We start from the raw sequence: 23,666 nt of genomic DNA on the forward strand, positions 1-23,666 counted from the left end.
CATTAGTTAATGCTTTGTTAATAGCAAGAATTGGACCTTAAAATAAAGTGTGACCAAATCTTACTGACCCCAAACTTTTAAACAGTAGTGTGTATATACAGTATATATACTTTATATTTAAATAAGACATATGATGCCCCTTTTTACAATATGTAATATAAGTCTCTGGTGTCCCCAGAATGTGTCTGTGAAGTTTCAGCTCAAAATACCCCAAAGATCATTTATTATATCATTTTGAAAATGCCTATTTTCAGTGGAAGCAGAAACACGCTGTTTTTCGGGCCTGTCTCTTTAAATGCAAATACGCTGCTGCTCCCCGCCCCCTTTTCCAGCTCAGACTTGCTAAAAACATCTGTTATGGTTCTGATTATCATGTTTACCATATGAGTTTAAACTTCTTATATACGGTTTTCTGAGAGCACACAGCCGTAGCACACGGACAAAAAGCGGCTGTCACAGCATGCGAGTACTAAACTAAGTTCTCATTCACACACAAGTTTACGTTAAAAAAACACAAGTTACAAATACAGTCGGTTATGTCTGTGAAGGTAAACTGCTGGGAAATAAATGGCATGTTTATTTTAGATCTAAATAGTGTTCTGTGCTCGTCTGTGCAGACGCATGTTTTGCTCAAACTTTCGCCATTGGAATTAGAACTGTTACACAGTTGTCGCTTGCGAAAACACAATAACGGCGCCGTGGGTGGAAACTTACAGATTAAGGGGCGGTAATATTATAATGAGATCCCTTTGAAACATCACCAAGGGAGCGAAATCAGACGCGCTCGTTTTCTCAGACGCTTGCAGAAAATTCTTACCAAAACAATGTTACTGGATTAATCTTTTTCACGTTTCCTTGGTAGATGCACCGGGGACCTGATTATAGCACTTAAAACCTGGAAAAGTATATTATATTTAAGGTTTATGTAATAGAAAAAATTAAAAAGGTCATATTAAACTGCCACCAGAAATTATAATTGACATTCTATAAAACAAGAGCATTATTAAACAATGTGATCTGCTGATAAACAAGCTAAATCTTGTCTTAATGTATGGCAGTGACACATTAGGACAAAATGTTGAAATTTAAGCTTAGAGAGAGTGTCTGAAACCAACATATAAATCCACTGCTAGAGAAAACCTGTGTTTGTGCAATTGAACTTTTGTCTCAAAACCCTAAAGTTACTGAGATAAACTGTTTGTGGCAACAAACCTTAGTCTCCCCAACCATATTTTGGCATATATACTTTATGCCAAATCCAGTGACTAATTAACATATGTAAAACACATTTTTGACAAGAATTGAGACTCATTATATAATAAGCTCATAAATTCACTCACACATGAAATGCCTATTGTTACCTCTGGTCCAATTAAAAGCAGTTGTCACACTTTCCAGAACTTCCTGAACACCAGTGCCAATTAGCATGAAGGTGTGTGATGGGCCCACAGCAGAACGTCACCATTATGGTTATTGATCATTGTTTCCTCCTCAGCCATCACACGCTCCCCAAGGGGTGATTACTCTGCTTTATGATTTATTTACACTCTCTCCCCTCAGCATGGAGCCATAATGAGCCTGTCATCTCTCTCTCTCTGGGCACGACACACTCCTCACTCACCATGCATTACCTCCAGAGCTGCGCAATTCACTGAACCTGCTTTCATTCACCTGAGAGAACCAAAGACAAAACTTTTCGATTTACACTATTTTACCGCTCACGTCTAGGAAATACACCGACAGAAGAAAGCAAATTACTGTGATCAAGGAGTCACAGATTTTAAATTGCAAGTTTATGCCTAGGGCAAGGAGGGTTGAGGGATTAATTGCTGAAATGAGCAAAACAATTCAATCCAGAGAGCTTCTGTTTAAATCATTAAACCCTCTGGTAAATGAAGATGAGATTGGTGACATTCATAAGTGCACTAAAATTTAGTAGCCGAGTTTGGGAGCCTCCAAGGTGCTTAAGTTGGGTCTCATTTCCATTTTTAGAAACATTAAAAAAATCATAGCGAGTAAGACTTTTTAACAAGCTTTTGCTCTAAGGTGATGTTCTCATGAACAAACAGGACTCAGTTATATGTATACAAATGATATAAATTACCCTTTTAAGTGAGCTTTTATTGACTCAATGATCCGATCATACCATTTCTCAAGCTTTGTCATCATTTTTGGTGAGCTTCTGTTTAAATCATTAAACCCTCTGGTAAATGAAGATGAGATTGGTGACATTCATAAGTGCACTAAAATTTAGTAGCCTCCAAGGTGCTTAAGTTGGGTCTCATTTCCATTTTTAGAAACATTAAAAAAATCATAGCGAGTAAGACTTTTTAACAAGCTTTTGCTCTAAGGTGATGTTCTCATGAACAAACAGGACTCAGTTATATGTATACAAATGATATAAATTACCCTTTTAAGTGAGCTTTTATTGACTCAATGATCCGATCATACCATTTCTCAAGCTTTGTCATCATTTTTGGAGAATAATAACTGTTTATGAATAAGAACTGCATTAAGATTCTTCTAAGTCATGCAAATAACTTTCTTTTCGGTGAACTACGCCTTTAAATGACATTCTTGTAAGGTAATTAGCTGCATCTTGAACTCTCTACAAGCTTGCAGATGCAACACCCCAATAAAGTGTGTAATAAGCTTGCTGGACTCTAACAAGTTGCATATGCTAAGTGACTCTCACAGCATATTGCTAAATGGGGATGTTTGCCAATTTTGTGTAGGCTTTATTAGACTTTTCTTTTTAATTAGCGCCTCTGCTTTTTTCTTGTTTACTAATATCAGAAAAAGCTGGCAAATATATAAAACTGAATGTTAGATGTTTTTTCCTAAAGTTTAGTAAAACTCTTTCTCGGTTTCAGATGTTCTTGTTTGTGTTTGTACGGTGACTCATTCTAGAAAGTGAAAAGGTTGCTGTCGCTTATTTTATAATTATTAATGGATGCCTATTATCGCTGTAGTGGGTACAATCCATCCAGTGGGCACTCTTTATTGCTCCCCTTAATAAGAGACCATTCATTTTTAGGATCAATGTAATCAAATTAGTACGTTTGCATGTGCAGCAGAGAGAGGATGATCTAATGTGGAGCCTGCGCTCTTTATGAAATTTTCTAGATACTGGTCTCATAAACAAGCCCTTTGAGGAATACCTTCATAAACAAAAGTCACAGATGTTGACCTTTTGAAGTCACATTCACAGATGTACCTTTCAGTCTTGTTGGACTGCCGACGACACGGCACAGTATTGCGCACACAAGTGCCTGTGACAGGATCAACACTCTCCACGATGACAAAAGGCCTCTCCTCCAGCGTGGCCACAGTCAGGTGGCGGTTGTCAGACACGGGCTCTAGGAAGCTGCCGTAACGGGGCCATACAGGGTATCGCATCTGCAGAATCCCTTCCTCGTAGCTTCCTACCTGTGGAGGGATTCAGAAGAGGTTTAAATGTGGATTCAACCTTACGAACCGCAAACAAAGCAAAGGTGATCTTCATTGACTTCTATTGTTTTTATACTGAGCTATTTATATTTTCTACCCCTTAAAGCTAAAGCAAACCCTGCATTTTTAGATTTCCATTAACCCCGTAAAGCCTGACATATGAACTAATTGTCAGAAGAATCTACCTTTTTTAATGGACAAGTTTATTGAAACTTTAGAGAAAACATTTTTAAGAGGAGACACTGCAGGCAAAAGCACTGTTTTTTCATGCACCTGTCAATTTTGAGATTTTGGGCTTTTTGGCTTTTCAAAGAAAACATTCAAAAGACACTGTTAAGTGTTTCTTTTATAGCACGTTTATCTATTTGTGTCAATAGATTTAAATTACAATACATATTTTAAAAGCCGTTTTCTCAAAATTAGTTTTTTCTCCTACACTGAGCCATAAATCTCCACTTCAATTCAGTAGCACTTACATGCACCAAACTTTACATTTTTATTCCTGTCTATATCCTGAAGGTTTTTACAGAGGGATTTGTTCATATATAATTTGCTTGATTATATACAACATTTCCCCCAAAATTTTGAAAATATGTCGTTTTCTGGCTGTTCAAAGTATTTTCTGAATTATGGAGTGACAAAAAGAGATACCCAAAATTCCCTCTCTAAAAACATTTGCCTCTACACTGAAATTTTTTTTTCATTCATCCAATTAAAAAAATTTAGCACTTAGGGCAAGTTATTTATTTTTCATTGGCTCAAGTTAAAAAATATAGATGTGAATCATTACCCTAAATTTTTTTAATTGGATGAATGAAATTTTTTTTTCAGTGTGATATGTACAAAAAAATAAACAAGAATTTTGAAACTGACTTCATCCAGTGTTATTTGTACTAGAAATGTATGCAAATTAGTGCATAATATTTCATTAAATAATGCATCATTTGCATATTTAAACATTTTATAAATTTTTTTTGCAATTATCAGTGTAATCAATCAACTGGGTAAGTAAGGTGATAAGTAGTAGTTATTTTTTTTACCCTATTCACCTGCAGTGTCTCGCTTTAAAAATCTTTGTTGAATATCATATTTTATACATCAGGCTTTTACGGCTTATATGATATAAAATATGGAGCTCCTACTAGAGGAGAAAAAAACCCACCTCAATTTCATTTAGAGGCCAAATCAGTTGTTTATATTTATACGGCCAAAAAAATTCTGAGCTTATGATGTAAATCAATGATATATGTATAACAGTATAGCAGACTACTTCCATAAAATGCATATAAATATAATTTTTCACAATATGCCTTAGTAAAATTATATTTAAATGCTTAGTTTTTTTTTTTTTGTGGACACATGTAACACGACCAGAAAGTGGACATTTTACTAGCTAAAAAAAGTATCAATCAGACAACAGAAGGCATAGAAGGTTTTTCAGCCAGGTTTGATCATGTTGATAATTTAGAAGACATTTGCTTGGTTTTATAGGGTTAAGACACAATGTTTGTCATTTCAGGTTTCTATTTCATCCTTGTAAAGACCTTTCGAGAGGCGAAACCACACACAAACATTCAAGCAAACGACAGGAGTGATAAAGGAAACTGTTCCAAAGTCCAATTCATGATGTCTTCCTCAGGGGTATGTTGTATTTTTCATCCGCTGTTTAATACGATATGTTATTCGTTTGTCGCAACATTTACATTTAGTAATTTTTTTTTTTTTTATGAGGAAGTCAAGTAGCTTCGAAAGAGATGAGTTTTCAGCTGTCGCTTGTTGTGGAAGCAACATCAGCGTGATGTATAATCAAATATCCCAAAGCTTTCTTATGTTATTCTCTTCTTCGATCTTTCAAGCTTTCTTCAATTATTGCTCTTATTGTTTAGGTTTTTCCTCTGAACTTGGAATGAATTTGTAATAATGGTTAGAATTTATACTACTCCAGTAATGAAGGTGTTGCACAAAGCCGTAAATCTCCCAGGGCTCAGAGGCTCACGAGGAATCTTTACAGAGCTGTTTGTAGACTGTGGAAAAGCCCTATTATCCAGAGAGAGCTCAACCCACTGGCCCAGCTCAGCTTAAAAGAGACTATGGAGAGCTGGTTGCAAAAAATGCCTCTGCTAAAATTTCCCAAGGATTCATGTGTCACACCCAAATACCAAAGGGGGAAGAAGTACAAATCTGCTGTCCGTCCCTGGGACCCTATTTTGAGAGAAGAACATATACTCCTAAAATCTAAAAGCTGCAGTCCATTAGCTGGTGTTGTTATTACCTGACTACTTCTTGAATGTGTGACCCCAGTTGCTCGATTTGAGCAAATAGTTTAGCATCTGTATTCCCAAGCCATTTTTGCATCATGTTTTTTAGAAAAATGTAAAAGTGCCAAAAAATGAGTCCACCGCTGCATATCCTTTTACGACAAAAGACAGGAAAGTGTTGCCACTAATTGTGCAGCAGCTGTTTGACAGCATTTCCCAAATGCAGCGGAGGCTTTTCGGATTGGGAATTGTAATCCATGTTTGGTTATGGTATTAGCTGTGAGGGGAAGTGAGCGTGATAAGCCTCTGCAACAGGGATTTATTGAAGAATCATTCATAACTTCAGCAGAACAAATAGATTCAATCTCCGGACTCCAGGTGTGAATAACATGACAGCCAGGTGGCACATCACATCTGATCATTAGCAATGACGACAAGAGCACTAAAGAACATTTTATTTGCACATTAAATGAGGGTGTTCTGAAACAGTTCTTTATGTGTAAAGAATGAATCCAGACAAAGCCCAGCACTTATTTCTGCCTGTTTTAGTGAGCAATTTCAGCCTGAAATAGGCTGTGTTGTGAAAGTGAGAGGTATAGTAATTCAGCAGAATATAATGGCTGTAATAGCAGGGTATTCTATTCTTGTTCTAAGGCGCAAACCAGATTTCGGTCGGAGTAGATATCTGTTATTTGGAATAGCCTATTTCGTTTTACAGCTGCCTAGCATACCTGGGATGCTTCAACAGAGATTTTCAAAAGCCAATGTCTGTCCAAACACTAAACCAAGTCATCATGTACTTAAACTACAACAGCATTTTGTCTATTGCAATGATTCTGAACTGGCAAGTCGCAACCGAAAATAGCTTGCAGGTCTGTTCTGAAAGGTTGCAGAGAGTAGGGATGGACAATTTTGAATAGTGAAGATGCCCACGTTCTACTTTTCAAACGAATCATAGAGATCATGACCAAATGTGTGCTATTTATAACCATATGTAAATATACTCAATTGACAGGACTTAGAGCACATTAGCGCAATAAAGAAACATGGATGAAAGAAAAGAGTGTGATGTGGTTGATATTAAAATGATTTATTAAAAGCACAATAAACCATGAAAGAGAACTGAATCCTGACTCTGAGAAAGAGTGGAATGCGAATACTCAAATACAAAAAAAAATGTGATTACTTTATTCAGTTTCTGTAATATTTCTTACCTGAATACTGTTAGAACGGAAAAAGCAAGGTTTGTATCTTTGTTCTATTGTATTTATTTGCTATGTATCTATTGCTTGTCATTGTGTCTTTGCTCTGTTTACGTATCTTAAGTTTAAGAACTTTTTTACTTATAGTTGTAGGGCCTGCCAGTTATTACTGCTCAATAACTTGCAAAATAGTCTTAAAAACCAATATGAAAAAGAACTGATTGTTGGTCGTGCTCCTTCATTTTTTCCTAAAAAAATTATGATATTTTTGCCAATTTCCAACTCCTGGTGGACAGTGGGAAATAAAAAACATTCAATGCAAATATAAAATGCAACTAGCCTTTTAATTGTGTAGTTAAACGGCAAAATACCTTTTAATACAAGTAGAAAATAGCATTACAATACTTCCCATATGCTTGGTTGTTGACGTCAAAGGCAGAACGTCCCATCAAGCGCTACATATTTGTCAGAAGCAAGGCAAATTAGGCAGAATTCTCAAAAGATGGCATTGTTTTTGTTTACTTTTGGACAACAAACAAGCTTCATACTGTTTCAGGCTACCACTTAAGGACCCAGATGCTTTGCACTGGACATCAAGCCTTTTCCTTCAAAATTGTGCACTAATGACACAGATGTACAAGGACATTTTTAAAACCTGCGTTTTCCACAGATTGATCTGCGTCATTTGGGCTTTGTCTGTCTTGGAGATACTATCATGGTACCAGCAGAGAAACACAGTCTCTGTGCTGTCAGTACGCCTGTACTTTAAAATAGGGAAGCAATGATTCATCTCGCTAATGACTTCAGCACACAACATGAGCAGGGTGTGCACAGCATGGGAAAGTGAGGCGGTGCAGAGAGTGTCAATGGGAGCGTGAGAGGGGCTACAAAGCAAGGTGACCAGATATAGATAAACTGTTATGTCACACAGAGGGGGGTCAGGTGAGCCGTGAAGGCCAGAGAAGGGAGTTAAAACTAAATACTGAATTGAAAAGAAATCTATCAAATCTCTTTGCAGCTCCTTCACATGTAACTCTACTTGTCCTGCACTTGTTAACAGGAGTACGAATTACTCTCACTAATTGCACAGTTTATTTGCACACACTATCTGCATTGATTTAGTGCTTAATTTACTAAAGGAATTATGCAAATTAGCAAACACACCTGCAAAATCTGCTCTGAACACTATTTGTACGTCACACTAAGAAGAGCGGACTCTAGCATACTGTGCCTAAACTGCACAGCATCACTCCACCAATGCGATCCAGATGCCTGATTCAGCTCTTTAAAAGCGCAATATTCACTTGTCGACAACTCGTGGCTGGATATATGCCCAGTTATAACAGTTTTCTCCATCATTTGATCATCATTTGATGAATTACTGCTGTCATGATCAATAGAAATTGTACTTAAACATCTCTTTTGAGTTAAATTCCCCATACAGTACGTTCGCTAACAGTGCAATGTTAATTCAGCTGTGCAAAAAGCTATGATTTTTGTGAATAAGGCACAATGTGTAATGAGCCTAATATTTATAGAAAGAGGCTTGTTTGAGCTGAAAAGAATGACAGTTACCTAATTTCAATATTTAATTTAAATTGCACCACATTCAGTAGCTGGTTAAACTGGATTGTTGAAATGCCACATATAATAGTGGTGCAAATGGAAAAGTGAATCTAAATTAAATTTACAGAAAAGTTTCATACACCTATTCTAAAAATGAGGTTACTTAGCTTAAATTTAGTTGCCATCTACTTGCCATTAACAGGACTGAGAATCTGAGCGCATTTACACAGTAATATTTATTTCACTCTTAGACGACAACACACATCCTCTAATATCCATATCCTCTAATCCACCTAGAGGAGGGTGTGATGACCGGATGTAAATTTGGATGTCAGTTTGATCTCTATTTATTCCTCTAATCTCTTTTTGTAGTCAGGTGGTGTTCACACATTGCCAAACGGCCTACACATGTCCCTATCACAGAGGCCAAAGTGCTGGAGGGTTGGCCATGTGAGGAATAAAGGACTGTTTCAGAGAGCCAAGTGTAATTGCATCATGACCTGGTGTGGATGGTAATAAATCTCTAGCGTTGGAGGAGCCTGTGAAGCTGGCTTTTATGATTCTTGTTGTATTAATGTGAAAATCTGCGATCAATAAAAGCTAAAAGTTATTGAAATTGTACAACATATAAGAGAAATAGCTGTCAGTATTTTATAATAAGAGGCAAAGAAGAATTAGAATGACAATATTTTTGAAACAAGTCTCTGAAATAAGGCTCACCAAGGATGCATTTATTTGATCAATACACACTAAAAAAACTGTAATATTGTGAAATATTATTACAATTTAAAATAACTGTTTTCTATTTTAATATATTTTAAAATGGAATTTATTCCTGTGACGGCAAAGCTGAATTTTCAGCTCCAGTCTTCAGTGTAACATGATCCTTCAGAAATCATTCTAATATACTGATTTTGTGTTCAAGGAACATTTCTTATTATTGTGGAGACTGTGATACACTACCATTCAAAAGATTCTATTTCAAATAAATGCTGTTCTTTTGAAATTTCTATTCAAAGAATTCTGAATCCTATTTTCACAAACTTATTAAGCAGCAAAAAACTTTTCAACAGTGATCATTCTAACATTCCAACATGTCAATTTGGTGTTCAAGAAACATTTATTACTATCAATGTTGAAAACAGTTGTGCATCCCCAAAAATGTTCGTATTCCCTGGAATTCAAATCCATAATCTTTCCATTACTAGTGCTATGCTCTACCGCCCAGTGCCACTAAAGTACAATGTAGTCAATTGACATTTCTGAGTCGTTATATTACCTGTAGTGTTACTCTAATAGGTGTTCCAGAAATAGAGAGATATGCCTTCCAACCACTTACTTCTATAAAGATGAAATAAAAAACTTTAGGGCCTGCAACCGGGGGGACTATATCTCCAGCTGTGTGTTCCCTCTGAAGTGTTTCAACATTATTATTGTTACTTATTATAAGACTTACCTTGTCCCAGTGTCTCTCTCGATCCAAAGCAATGACCACCATGGAAGGATTGGTGAGATAGCCATCAGCATTGAAGGATAGGTCCTTATGCTCCCATGACACATTCAGCATATGCCTGCAGAACAAATTTAGCAGCTTTAAATTAGTAGACCAAAAAAAAAGTAGATTTGAATTTTAAGTGATTGTACAATTGCCTGGATTTTATCCATCTCTGAAATGAGACAGAAGACTATTAGGCAGAGAAAGGAGGACATTTCAAATACAAGCCTATCACTTTTTTCTTCCACTAAGTCAAATGAATATAAATCAGAGCGTACAGACACTAATACATTTACAGTATTCATTCTCTCTCGTTTAATCCTCTTTGTCTCAAAGACCTGAACATTTTTCCTAAACGAATTGTTCACTTAAAGGACCAGCTATGGGTGGAGCAGAACATGAGGAAGGATTTAACAATGTCATTCAATTTTACTGATGCAAAGTGCAGCAGCAGCTAGCATTATTCAGACATCATTGATAATTCATAATGGCTAAAATCATGACATGAATAACAACTATCAACAAAAAAAAAATCTTACAGGAGTTCAAATACAGAGCTCTATATCCATCTTATCCACCATCTTTGAGATTTATAACTACTTTGTAAACAACAAAGCTCATAAACAACTATTCAATCCCAGTGATGCTAGAGAATGTTTTTAACTGGACAAATATGCAGTAAATATGTAAATTTCGTTAACCGCAATAGTTACTACCAAAATGAACATTTTGTCACCATTTATTCACCCTCATGACATTTAAAATGAGAATAACAATGTCTATAGAAAAAACATCAATTCACACAGATCTTTTTTCATATAATGGCAGTGCAAAGTTCACCATGTCTGAAAATATGAAAATGATAAAACAAAACAAAAAACACCATAAAAGTAGTCCAACTATTTGTATGCCATACTCCAAAACGTCATATGATCTGACAATGCATGACAGACAGAAATGTAAGATTATTTACTGATAATCTTCCCTTCTTATAAGCTTTAAATTTAATAAATGCTGAGATTTGATCAAGTCATTGAGTTGAACTTGATTTGAGAGCAAATCATTGAAAAGAGTGATTCATTCAATGATTCAGTTCTCACTGACTTACTTTCATGGCCCTTTTTTCATTGTTGGTTTTTGTCATTGTATTGAAAAGAACCAAGTGAAGATACATGAAATAACATGAAGGTGAGTAAATGTCATTTTCATTTACTCTTCTACCCATCTTACCATTTCATCTCAGACCATCCAACTGACATTTCTCGTTTTTCCAAGAGAATATTTTCTGTCTTGCCACCTGATGAATCCTTTGATACTGTCCAACCAGTCACACGTTTGAAAAGGACCATGTCCTGTCTCAAAGCCAGTTCTTTAAAGGTGACATATCATGGAAATCTGACCAGGTTTTAAGTGCTATAATCAGGTCCCCGGTGCATCTACCAACCAAGGAAACGTGAAAAAGATTAACCCAGTAGCTTTGTTTTGGTAAGCCTTTTTCTGCAAGCGTCTGAGAAAACGAGCGCGTCTGATTTCGCTCCCTTGGTGACGTGGCAAAGGGATCTCATTATAATATTACCGCCCCTTAATCTGTACATTTCCAACCACGGCGCCATCATTTTGATTTCGCAAGCGACAACGGTATATTAGTTCTAATGCTATGGCGAAAGTTTGAGCAAAACATGACGAGCACAGAACACTGTTTAGAGTCCCAGCCTCAGAGGAGACAAGACAGCAGTGGATTTATTGATTAATTTACTGTATATTGCTGCTGCCACACAGATCTAAAATAAACATGTGATTTATTTCCCAGCAGTTTACCTTCACAGACATAACCGACTGTTTTTGCAACTCGTGTGTGTTTTTAACGTAAACTTGTGTGTGAATGAGAACTTAGTTTAGTACTCATATGCTGTGACAGCCGCTTTCTGTCCGTGTGCTTCGGATGTGTGAACTCAGAAAACTGTATATCAGAAGTTTAAACTCATATGGTTTAAAACGCATGATTTCAGCGCGATAAACATGATAATCAGAACCAAAACAGATGTTTTTAGCTGGTACAAGCTGTAATGGCGCAGCTCTATTCTGGAAAAGGGGGCGGGGAGCAGCAGCTCATTTGCATTTAAAGAAACAGACCCGAAAAACAGCGTGTTTTTGCTTCCACTCAAAATAGGCATTTTCAAAAGGATATAATAAATTATCTGTGGAGTATTTTGAGCAGAAACTTCACAGACACATTCTGGGGACACCAGAGACTTACGTATATTATATATTGTAAAAAGGGGCATAATATGTCTCCTTTAAAGATTTCTTAACTGTCTTCTGACAGATGTTTCTTTTTATGCTATAGAGAGATGGGCAGACACCTGAACAGCACCGAAGCCTGAGAACATTCCGGATGGAGGACCCAGTCACTCATGTGTCTCTGATACGCTTGATCATAGAAAGCTCGGAGAGGCAACTGAAACACTATTTAATGAGGACGGTGACTCCCAGGTGAACGGCAGATTTAACAAGGAAATCTGGAGAATCTCCTAGTCTCATTACAACAGAAGAAGACCACAAGAAAAAGCGCAAGAACGCAGTGTTTTGTCTGGAAAGCTGTTTATGATGAAATCTCCAGAGGCAAACTAAGCTGTGAAAATTAAAAATGTCAGGATTTTGAGGATTTGCAAATTTGCCGCCCACTCTTTCCTGTTGAATTTGATGTGATCAACACGTTTGACAAAAAAATAGGGCAATGCTGGCCAAGGGAGGACTAAATATATGACAGCTTCATAAAACATTACTGGCAGTCAGAGTACTCCAGATATTCCAAAGGGATATCTATGATATACTTTTTTTTCAGGACATGATGTTAACGATGATGTTAATGATAATTACACTTTCATAACTAGGTTTTTAAACACATTTAAGTATGATTTTAAAAACAGTATAATGTCAGATTAAAAGTTTTACTCTAAAGTACATTTTAAATCATTATGTTTCAATAATCTATTGTCATGCTTTAAAGAAGTGCACTTCTTTAGACATGTGGACATAACATTACATTTAAATTGAGTACTTTGTATTTTAAATGTACTAAACTGCAAAATGATCATTACAAATATATTTAACCCTTATGCTGTGCTGAAAATCCTTTACCTAATTTGGTGTTCCCAGTCAAAAATGATCTTGTAAATCTCTCACATTTTCACCAAATCTTTAATTGAATTATTATGTCAACTTTCTATTAGCACAGGTTTTGTATTTCTTTTTGTAATTGATTTCTGAGCGTATGCACCTAAGTTTTTAAATGAAAAAAGCATTATTTGTAAATACTTTTGCCAGTATTCACTCAAAAACATAGGTGCATATGCTCAAGAGTAAAAAGTAAATACAAAACCTGTGCCATTTTAAAGAAAAAATTTGATAAATATGGCATTTAAATGATAATTTTTTAGTTTTTGCTTGGACATGTTAAGCGTATCTAATCAATTTGGGTAATACAATTTCATTTTAATTTTGCAACTTATGTAAATGAAAAACATATTTTAATGCTTTATATTAAAACTAGTGTAGAAAATGGCAAATGCAAATTATAATATTGAATTTTCATTTTCATTTTGCACTAAATGTTGCACATATGGTATGGGAAAATGTAAATCTACTACTTTTGTCTCAATAAACTCCAGATTTGTTGCTTAATAATTAGTAAGGTAGATGTTAAGTTTATGTATTGGGTAGGATTAGGGATGTAGAATATGGTCATGCAGAATATGTGCTTTATAAGTATGAATAAACAGCCAATATGTTAATAATAGGCTAATAAGCAACTAGTTATTAGTGAGAATTAGTCCCTATACTAAAGTGTTACCATAAGATTTAGTCCAATGCAATAACATTTGCATTTTCAGGAAAAAGCAAATCCACTCTGAGTCCAAATGACCAGAACACAACATTAAATACATTTTCAATAGAGAAAATATAAATTTAATATAAATTTAAACTTTAATACTTTTGCATTTAATTGCAATTAACATGCAATTAAGTGTCCAAAAGCATTCCATTCCATTTTCACTTAAGTATATTCTTTTCAAGAATATTTGAAGTACATTCTTTCTATAATAAGACTCTTTTTAAAACTAAGCAAACTAAAAACTATTAGCACTATTAACACTAAAATTTACTTATAGGTTTTAATACCTTTACTTAGCAATCTAAAAGTCTTACCTGAAGAGAGAATTGTTGGCGTATGATTTGACAGGACTATTGCAGTCACTGTGACCCTCGGGAATGAATCCTCTGTTCTTATGAAAGCTGTGCACCCCTTTTACTATGACTGCGACTCCTTCCCGAACCCTCTGGCGCAGTGTTTTCCTCCAGCGGTCTGTGATAATACTGATGACGCCCACTGGGAAACTGTCAGGAGGAGACACTTCAGGGTTCCCCACAGCCAGACTGGGGATGACCCAGATATATCCGGGCCCTAGCAGCCCCACATCAGAGGCCATCCTGAACAAGTACTGTGCCTCCTCGTGGGAACAGTACACTAGATATACCTGCGAGTCCACCTGCTGTAGTAGTCTTCGTGTGCGTATGTCATTGGCCCCCACGGACATCTCAAAGCTCAGCACATCCTGTAGCTCCCACAGGAAGTAGCTGGTGTCTGTGAAGGAGCGGATGTAGTCCACGAAGGTCTCATAGCCAGGATACAAGCTGGTGATAACTACAAAGTTACCCCAGTTGTACTCCTCCATCACTTTGAACATTGCATTTATCTGCTGCTCTATAGAAGCTCCCATCTGGAGAAAGGTAGAGCCTTCAGCCTGTAGAATCAAGACAGGAGATACATTCAATTCTGTTGATGAACGTTTATAGCTTAATAAAGTACATGTGGGTACCATAAATTTAAGGACACTAAAACGTTGTATATATATATATATATATATATATATATATATATAGTACCATTATCTCTACTGTTTTCAAAGAGAAACCTTTTCAATAACAAGCATTGCTGAAGTTTTTTCTCATCACTCTTTAGGAAAGGGAAAGGGAAAGGAAAGGACATGACGTGTAGCCAAGTATGGTGTCCCATACTTGGAATTTGTGCTCTGCATTTAACCCATCTAAGTGCACACACACAGCAGTGAGTAGTGAACACAGACAGTCACACCATGAACACACACCAGGAGCAATGGACAGCCATGCTTAATCCTTTACAGAAGAACAAGGCAAAAACAAAAATGGTTTATTTTTTGTGCGGTCAAACGATTAATCGCAATTAATCGCATCCAAAATAAAAGTTTTTGTTTACATAATATATGTGTGTGTGTTGTGTATATTTATTATGTATATATAAATAAACACACATACAGTATATATTTTGTAAATATTTACATGTATTTAAATGTATATATTTATATTAATATAATTTATATCATATATCAATATATTTAGTATATAAACGTAACATTTTTCTTAAATATATACATGCATGTATGTGTATTTATATATATACATAATAAATATACACAACACACACACATATATTATGTAAACAACAACTTTTATTTTGGATGCGATTAACTGCGATTAATCGTTTGACAGCACTAGAAAACATCCTGTCTATCTGTTGGAAAATTTGATTCCTTTCAGTGATTGATTTTGAAGTAAGTGATTTACTGCAATGATTCAGACATTCCAAAACTACAGAGAGAGGACTTTTTAAAATGATCAATTTCTAAACTGATTCAGTCAGTTTAGAGTGATCATTTCAAGTCTTTGCCAGAACGTTTGAGACAGAGAAATACTGCTCTGACTGATTTAGAAATGAGATATTATTTATAATATTTAATTAATATAATTATAGTTACATATTTTAAAAATCTCATTAAATAAACGTAATGTAGTTAGCTACTTTAGATTATGGATTGCTCACAGCAATTTTAATGTAGCTACAAAAGCTACAGATTTAAAGTAGCTTCCACAACACTGCATTTCAGATATTGTTAAATAGCACTTAAATGCATACAATATCTACTCCACGGTTCAAAAGTTTGGGGTCAGTATGTAATAAGATTTTTCTAATAGAAATGAATACAGAAAAACATTAAAGTGATCAAAAGTGACAGTAAAGAAAATTATAATGTTACCAAAGATTTCTGTTTCAAATAAATGCTACATTTATTTCAAACTTTCTATCGATCAAGAATCCTGACAAAAATGTTTCTTGGTTTATTAAGCAGCACAGCTTTTTTTAACACTGATAATATAAAATGTTTTTAGAGCACCAAATCATCATATTAGAATGATTTTTTAAGCATAATGTGACGCGGTTTTTTATTGTAATAACATAACATTTTACTGTTTTTTTTTTTTATTAAATCAATGCAGCCTTGGTGAGCACAAACCTTTTTTCAAAACCATTAAAAAAAATTCTACCAACCCCAAACTTTTGAAAGGAAAGTATGTTTCAAATTGCCAATGAATGAGCTTCTGGTAGCAACCATAACTCACACAGCCCTATAATTTTCTGCATTTCAGTTTTACAGGTTGCTGAACACATACAGGGGATCCATAGCAACTCAATCATTGTACATGAGACTTTCTCATATCATTGAAATAACATGTATTACGGAGCAACATTAACCTTGAACGCGTTCCAAAGTATGAGATACGAGAATAGGATTTACTACGCAAAGACAATTCACTAGACTATTGATTCTATCTGTACCACAGCCACGAGTAGCAGACTTGATGTATTGCCTGACTTTCAACCATTATTCCTCTTACTGTAAACCCATTGAATGGATTTACACTTGACACCTAATACTCGTTTATTCATGCAGTTGTTCAATATTATGCCGGTGTGATGCGCTCATTGAAAAAAATATGCACAACTATATTTGCATATACAAATGTGTGAATCATCACACTTAGTGTCATTATCAAGCCACAATTGTGCATGTAAAAAATAAAGTGATCTAAATGCTGTTTTAATTTCACTTGCACTTAGTTAACTTCAAATAAGCAAGTGTCCTAATGCCCTACACTGCCAACCGCATTTACTTCCACCGCACAGCATGAGATGACTCAAAGGTACCGGAGGAGGTGGTGTCCAATTAAGTTCCAAAGTGAGAAAAATGGGTGTGGAGGTCTGGGAGTGTCAGGAGCCGAGAGACATTCTCCCAAGACTCCTCCTGACTAGAGCTTTCCTCTTTCCTGACAGACTGATCCGTTGTCCTTCAAATAACTTCTGTGGTTAAAGTAGGTTACCTCTTGGAGAGAGACAGGGCTTGTGAATGTCAGGTGCTCTGGGACTCACCGGTCCTCCTTCTCTGCCAGATTTCTTTCTTTAAGAACTTATACAATCACCCAGGCTCAGCTCTCCTGCGATTAGCACTCACGAGCCTTGACAAGACCATTTCGAAGTCATGCTGTAGTAGTAAAAACGTGTTTTATGTCTGAAAAAAAAAACTTGAACTCAAGCAGTAAAATGGCATGATCCCATGTTTGATTACATGTATGATGATTACATGTACACATTGGGCATGAAATTTGTCCCATGAGCTTTTAGTTCACCCAAAAATGGTCAACATTTACTCATCCACAAGTCGTTCCAAAATTGTTTGACTTACTTCCAAGGCGGCAGTATTTTTTGTCTATACAATGCCAGTTCAACCAAACCAAACCAAAACATTTTGGTTACCAACATTCTTCAAAACGTTCTTCAAAATGCTGTTCTTGTTTTGTGTTCTGCAGAATAAAGTAACTCAAACAGGTTTGGAGCGACATGATGGTGAGTAAATGATGACAATTTTAATTTTTGGGTCAAATCCTAAGAGAGAGAGAGAGAGAGATATCATTAAATGATATTAAAATATATAGAAATATTATTTAATGCTATTAAATTTCAGGTTATGTTCAGGCTGGAGCTGGCACTCACCAACAAGGGATCTCTGCCCTGAAAGGTGATATTTTAAGCTCACTTTATTTATTTGGAAGGCACTTGGTCATTGACACATGGTGCCTCATGCTACTGGGATCTCATGAGAAATCCCCTACCAGATGTTTGTGACCTCCAGTCCAATCCCTCATGCTAGAAAAAATAATCAGGAACAGTTTATTCAATTGCATGGGATTTACATGTGCAATATACATTGGTTTGTCTATAGAACGACCAGATTCGAATAAAGTAGAACAGGCTGTCGCATGTCCCTGACTCCGCCCACCACATGCCTATACAACAGGAATTGTATAATCGCATCAAATTTATGTGATATGATATGCATGCATTTCTCAAATGAAATGAAATGCCTAATCCATAATCTGGAAGTGTGGTTGTTCAGAGTGCCATGAAATATGGTTCACGGCTTAATGCTACTATATTTTTGTGGCAGCTTTTCTAATTTGATTGATATTAAAGTCAGAATTAATTAATTTTCTATTATTTTTTTAGAGTTCTGTCCAAAATATGTCCAATTGGAAATGATAAATATGAAAGAAGCAACAGATTCAGTTTAGGTTTTTCCTCAGTGCTCTTTATTAAAAATAAGAACATGGTCACTGGGCTGTTCAAAAGATTTGGCAAATTATTCAGGATCTTTATATTTCATGCTCTATGGTTAAACTCTTGAAAAATTATACCAAGCCAGAATGCTTCATTTTAATCTAGTTCGTACACATTATCTGACAAATGCATATTTTTGGCTTTCTGTTCCACTTCATATATCTTATCAAAATTTTTCTGCACATCGTGCGAGTCTGAAAGGCATTTGAAAAATGACAGCTGGGCAAGAAGGAGTCTTCTACTCTCTAGCTGGTACTGAAGATACTCATCTGTCCCATTAAATCAAGGGCTATTGTGTTTCTCATTTAAAGATATACATCTTTTGCCAGTCTGCATGCGTAATGATTGTTTTACTGTCTAAAAAGCGCACTTTTCAGTTCATTGTGGATTTCAGATATCAGATGCTGCAAAATCCACACAGTGTGGACTAATATTAAAAAAGCGACACAACTATATGTGCCTTTAGTAATAATTGTTCAAATTAAATGATTAGTTAAGCCAAAAATGAACATTCTGTCATAATTTTCTCAACCTAATGTTGTTTCAAACCTGTATGGCTGTTTTCTACTGTTGAGATGGAATAATGAAAGTCTCTCGAAAGCGAGAGAGATTGTTCAGATTGCTTTGTGTTTGTTTCTTTCCAATAATAAATAAGACGGAGTTTTTACTTCATTCACAGTTTAAGCTGCCACCAGACACTCAATAAATGTACACAAAACGCCCTCACTACACACGTTGTATGTAAAATTACTGTCATGAAAAAGTCTTATACGCAGTTGTCTTAAAATGTGCATTTAACAGCTGCAATTTTATGTTATTCAGAAGTTTCCACACCTCAGTAATCAGAGGAAAATGGGACACAACTGTTGGTTGCTGGTTATACATCATAACACCTATTGATTTTCACACCTCACAAAATCACTTTTCCACGCAACTGTTCAATAACATATCATTGCAGGGGGCTTTCTGAAAAATACACACACAAACCACATGCACATGCTAACGGTTCTCGATGTCACAGCAGTTATTTTAGACTCGCTGTGTCTAATAACAGCTCTGAGAACAGCGTTCCTGCAATGGTTTCACAGATACCCATGATTAAATCTCGATTTGATATTTGAAATACATATATGATGTTTTTCTTTCATGCTTTGATGTATATATGGTTTGTAATTTAACTGATTTTGTTGTATTACCATAACTCTAATACATTTTTTTGTTTATGTACATAGATGATTGGGTAATGTTTATGAACCTTAAGTGTTATTCTGGCACACACATTGAAAGTCATGCATGAAACACAAGCCAATTTCTGTTTAAATCATTTGTAAAATGTTTTGTATGCACAATTAATGCATCTGTGACATTTATGAACAGAAAGGTTTGACAAATTATTTCCTGTGTAACAAACACATTTCGGTGTAAATCATTCAAATTTTGAGTGTAAACTGTCAGAATTTAATTCAATGTGACAATTCACATATAAAATATTCTGCAAATGATTTTCTACATAAATAGTTTTTCTGCACATTTCGGTGTAAATCTTTTTTTTTTTGTAAAGTGTCAAAATTCAACAATTTATGTAAAAAAACTTTTACATAGAAATGTGTTTTTTACAAAGAAAATCATTTGAACAACTTTTCACAATTCACAATCACAATTTTCAGTCGCATTTAATTCAATGATCATTTTATGTGTGCTTTATATTTATGAAAGCTTTGTGAATCATTTGTGCAGAAATTTGATCTGCGTGTTTCATGAATGTGTCCCAATAAAACATTTTTCTGTATATGGTTAAATATAATAACAAAAAATAAACCTTATTAAAATATATTTTTAGGTGATCCAAAGGTTCTCAACCTAGTTGCAAGGACAATCCATTTGTAGTAACTTAAGTGTTGAATGCATTGTGATCTCAGGAAATTCCCATTACTTATTAAACCTTCCTCCTTTAAGCTGACAGATCCCTAAGATCTACCACTGCCACCTTTCAAACACTTACCTTATGGTGGATGACTACTGCAGAACCTCCACTGATGCCTACGATGGGGATGGACGTCTGAGAGGAGATAAAGTCTAAGATTTGTGCCACAGCTTCTGAGTCCACGTCATCTTCAAACACCACTCCGTGGAGGCTCTCTGCTGCCATAGTCTGACAGAGACGTGTGAGTAAAGCCCTGGGGTTGGTGTCATTCACTAGCACGGTGATGGGGTTCACTTCCAGGGGCATGTCTAGGAAGTTTTCTGGACTCAGTCGGCCCTTGATCTCACTGTGGTGGGCCAAACCACTGAAAACCACAGCCACGTTGACCGAAGGAGGGCCGAAGAATGGACGTCCCCGGCAGGGAGGCACTACATTGAGTAACAGATGAAAGAAGAGGAGGAGTTGGAGAGAGGGACCCCAACACCCTTGAGGAGTGGCCATTTCAGCCTCCTAAAGCCTGAGGGAGAGAAAGAACAAACACATAATTTCAGAATTGTTACTTGTTTGTCAGATTGGAAAATGTCAGATATGTGCTCTCTCCAAGTAACTATAATTTACAGGTTTTCCAAAGATTTTTACTGCAAATTGGTCGGTTAAAACCATAAAGTGGTCCATAAAGTCTTGGGAAATTCATTTAGATTAATTGAACAATTGTTTAATTATTGCAGATTAGCACTGAGATGTGACTGAAATTGTAATGCTTTTTAATACAGTTTGTGAAAAACAGAATTTTTGTTAGTTTTGAACTTTCTATTAAAGTAATCCTGAAAAGAAAAGTATCATGGTTTCTTCAAAAAATATAAAGCGACACAAGTGTTTAACAAATCCAAATAAGCATGTTAGAATGATTTCTGAAGGATCATGTGACACTGAAGTTTAGCCTTGCATCACAGGAATAAATTATATGTTGGGGGGGTTCTAATGCTATTTCATGCATTCAGAGTTATTTACACTGTTAAAGAGTTGGATTCTTATACTAAACATGGCCAGTTTCAAAAACGATTTGGACATATGACATATGTGTCAAATATACTCCTTCTGGGTTCGTATAAGTTTCAGAAAGTTTTTTCGAGCATGGAAATCCTTGTATGGGCACTTCTCCCGGAAGACCATGCGCACACGTCAACCAGAGCGAGAGCAAGAGAGTATCTTTCTTTTATAAATATAATAAAACTAAAGACTCTTTGGCAATAAGAAGGATGCAATACTACTCTATACTCAAAATTAATATAAGATTGGGCGAAACTGTGTGTGTTATGTCCCCTTTAAAATGTATTAAAACAGAAGACAGTTATTTTAAAATGTAAAAATATTTCACAATATTACTGCTTTTATTCTATTTTTGATCAAATAAATGCAGCCTTGAGCTTAAGAGACTGCTTTTATTAACATTATAAACATTAAAAAGCTCATCGGGCCCAAACTTTTGAACCATAGGGTACATTTACATTACATTAACATTTTTGTCAGGGGAGACTTGCAAATGAGAGACAAGCAGCAGTGATTATTTAGCAATATTGATTTCTGTCAGGACCACTATCGTCAAAGATGATTGACAATTAGCATACAGTTTGGATTGGCGGTATGGTTCTGTTCTGGGCAAGAACTCCCAGTGTATCCAGCCTAGCATGGATGAGAGCAGGGAGAGCAGCGATAACCCCCCCCCCCCCCAGGGTAAACAGAACAGAACCAACATAAAAGTATTGCAGATACCAATAAGAGTTCAATAATTGTATGTACACATTTTAGAATTAGTCTGATTCAAAGATGAAACAGAAGACTGAATCCTGACTGACAGAGGAGGAGTTGGGGATGGAGGAGGGTAATTAGCTATTGAGCAATTCGAAAACTGCTGATAAAACTGAGGGACCGTATATATGAATGCTTAGATAAGGGTGTCGTATTCCTATAGGTGGATGGGGATCAGCTGAGAGTCAGCTGATGCGAGCTTGACTAACGTGACCTGCCAGAACTAACGCTACGCTTGATTTCTGTGTGTTCAGACGTGATGAGATGAAAATAGGACACAGCGTTGCATTGTTGTGAACAAGAGAGAAGCCTGAGTGACACAAATAAAAAGCACTGCTGCAAAAATCTAGTGTTATTTATATACACACATACAGTGGGGCAAAAAAGTATTTAGTCAGCCATCAATTGTGCAACCTCAAGTGTCATCTATACAAAACTGCTCAAATTACACAAACAAAACAGTATTTTAACAGTTGTTAAAAAGGAAATTAATGCATAAACACAGTAACTAAAAAATAAACTGAGAGGATTTTGATTAAATACAGACCTAATTTTTAAATAAAAAAGTAATTTAATTTATCTTACTGAAGGCAACTGACAGACACACAATATGAAATTGTACATAAATAAATGTACAAATGTACTTTAATTTATAGTAATCCAAACCATTCACGTGGTCTGAATGTCTATTTCTGTCACTTATAATCTCGAATTGCATGTGTTCTGGTCACAGTGTGCATGTGCCTTTGTGACACAACAGGCCATTAGCAGGCTGAGTGGGAGGTTTACAATGAATCCAGCAGAGATTCACATCTAAACTCAGCTCTCAACACTTCACAGGGGCCTGTCCCTGATCTCTCAACCCGCACATAGTGTGGGTCATCGAAAGCTCACCTTTGGTGACTGATGAATGCTTGTTTAATGATTCCAATTCACACCACTGCCAGTTTGTGAAGCACAGATATCTATATAGTGCACAGGTCTACAGCATATGTTGCTTGTCTTGATCTTACAAGTGACCATATAGACCTTAAAGTCTATTCAATTCAAGGACAGGCCCCTTGGAGCGACCTCGGGTCAAGTGCATTACTGGTATCCATGGTGATAGAGCATGATAGTGATCTCAATAACTCTCCGGTTTCTGGGTCGCAGCTACTTGGAAATGAACCAGGAACCTTTGCACTACCAGAGCTGAACTTTAACCATAAGGCTACCGCTACACTTCTAAGTGTGTTACAGTGCACACAAATAAAACTGGCTCATAAAACAGAGCAAGGACTTTCTTTTCAACAGCAAACTAAATCAGAATCTGATGAGATGCACATGAATTAGAATCTTAAAGGTTAGGCCCATCCATCCATGCCAGCATCTTACGACTATGACACCGGAGCCTATTAAACTATCAGAGCTA

General features: G+C 35.9%; 1 protein-coding gene across 1 annotated transcript in view; it reads right to left on the minus strand.

The window, feature by feature from the left end:
• The window catches only part of grin2cb (glutamate receptor, ionotropic, N-methyl D-aspartate 2Cb), a 41,064-nt gene that overhangs the window by 12,024 nt on the left and 5,374 nt on the right, over nt 1–23,666 (minus strand). The window contains exons 2-5 of the mRNA XM_016251942.1: nt 20,525–20,963; nt 14,181–14,776; nt 9,933–10,047; nt 3,218–3,429 (exon numbers count right to left, since the gene is read on the minus strand). Coding sequence (XP_016107428.1) covers nt 3,218–3,429; nt 9,933–10,047; nt 14,181–14,776; nt 20,525–20,947 — 1,346 coding nt within the window. The 5' untranslated portion in view covers nt 20,948–20,963. The remainder of the gene's footprint in view (nt 1–3,217; nt 3,430–9,932; nt 10,048–14,180; nt 14,777–20,524; nt 20,964–23,666) is intronic.

Source organism: Sinocyclocheilus grahami, unplaced genomic scaffold (genome assembly GCF_001515645.1).
Source record: "Sinocyclocheilus grahami isolate Dianchi unplaced genomic scaffold, SAMN03320097.WGS_v1.1 scaffold26.1, whole genome shotgun sequence".
In the NCBI taxonomy this organism is placed as follows: Eukaryota; Metazoa; Chordata; class Actinopteri; order Cypriniformes; family Cyprinidae; genus Sinocyclocheilus; species Sinocyclocheilus grahami.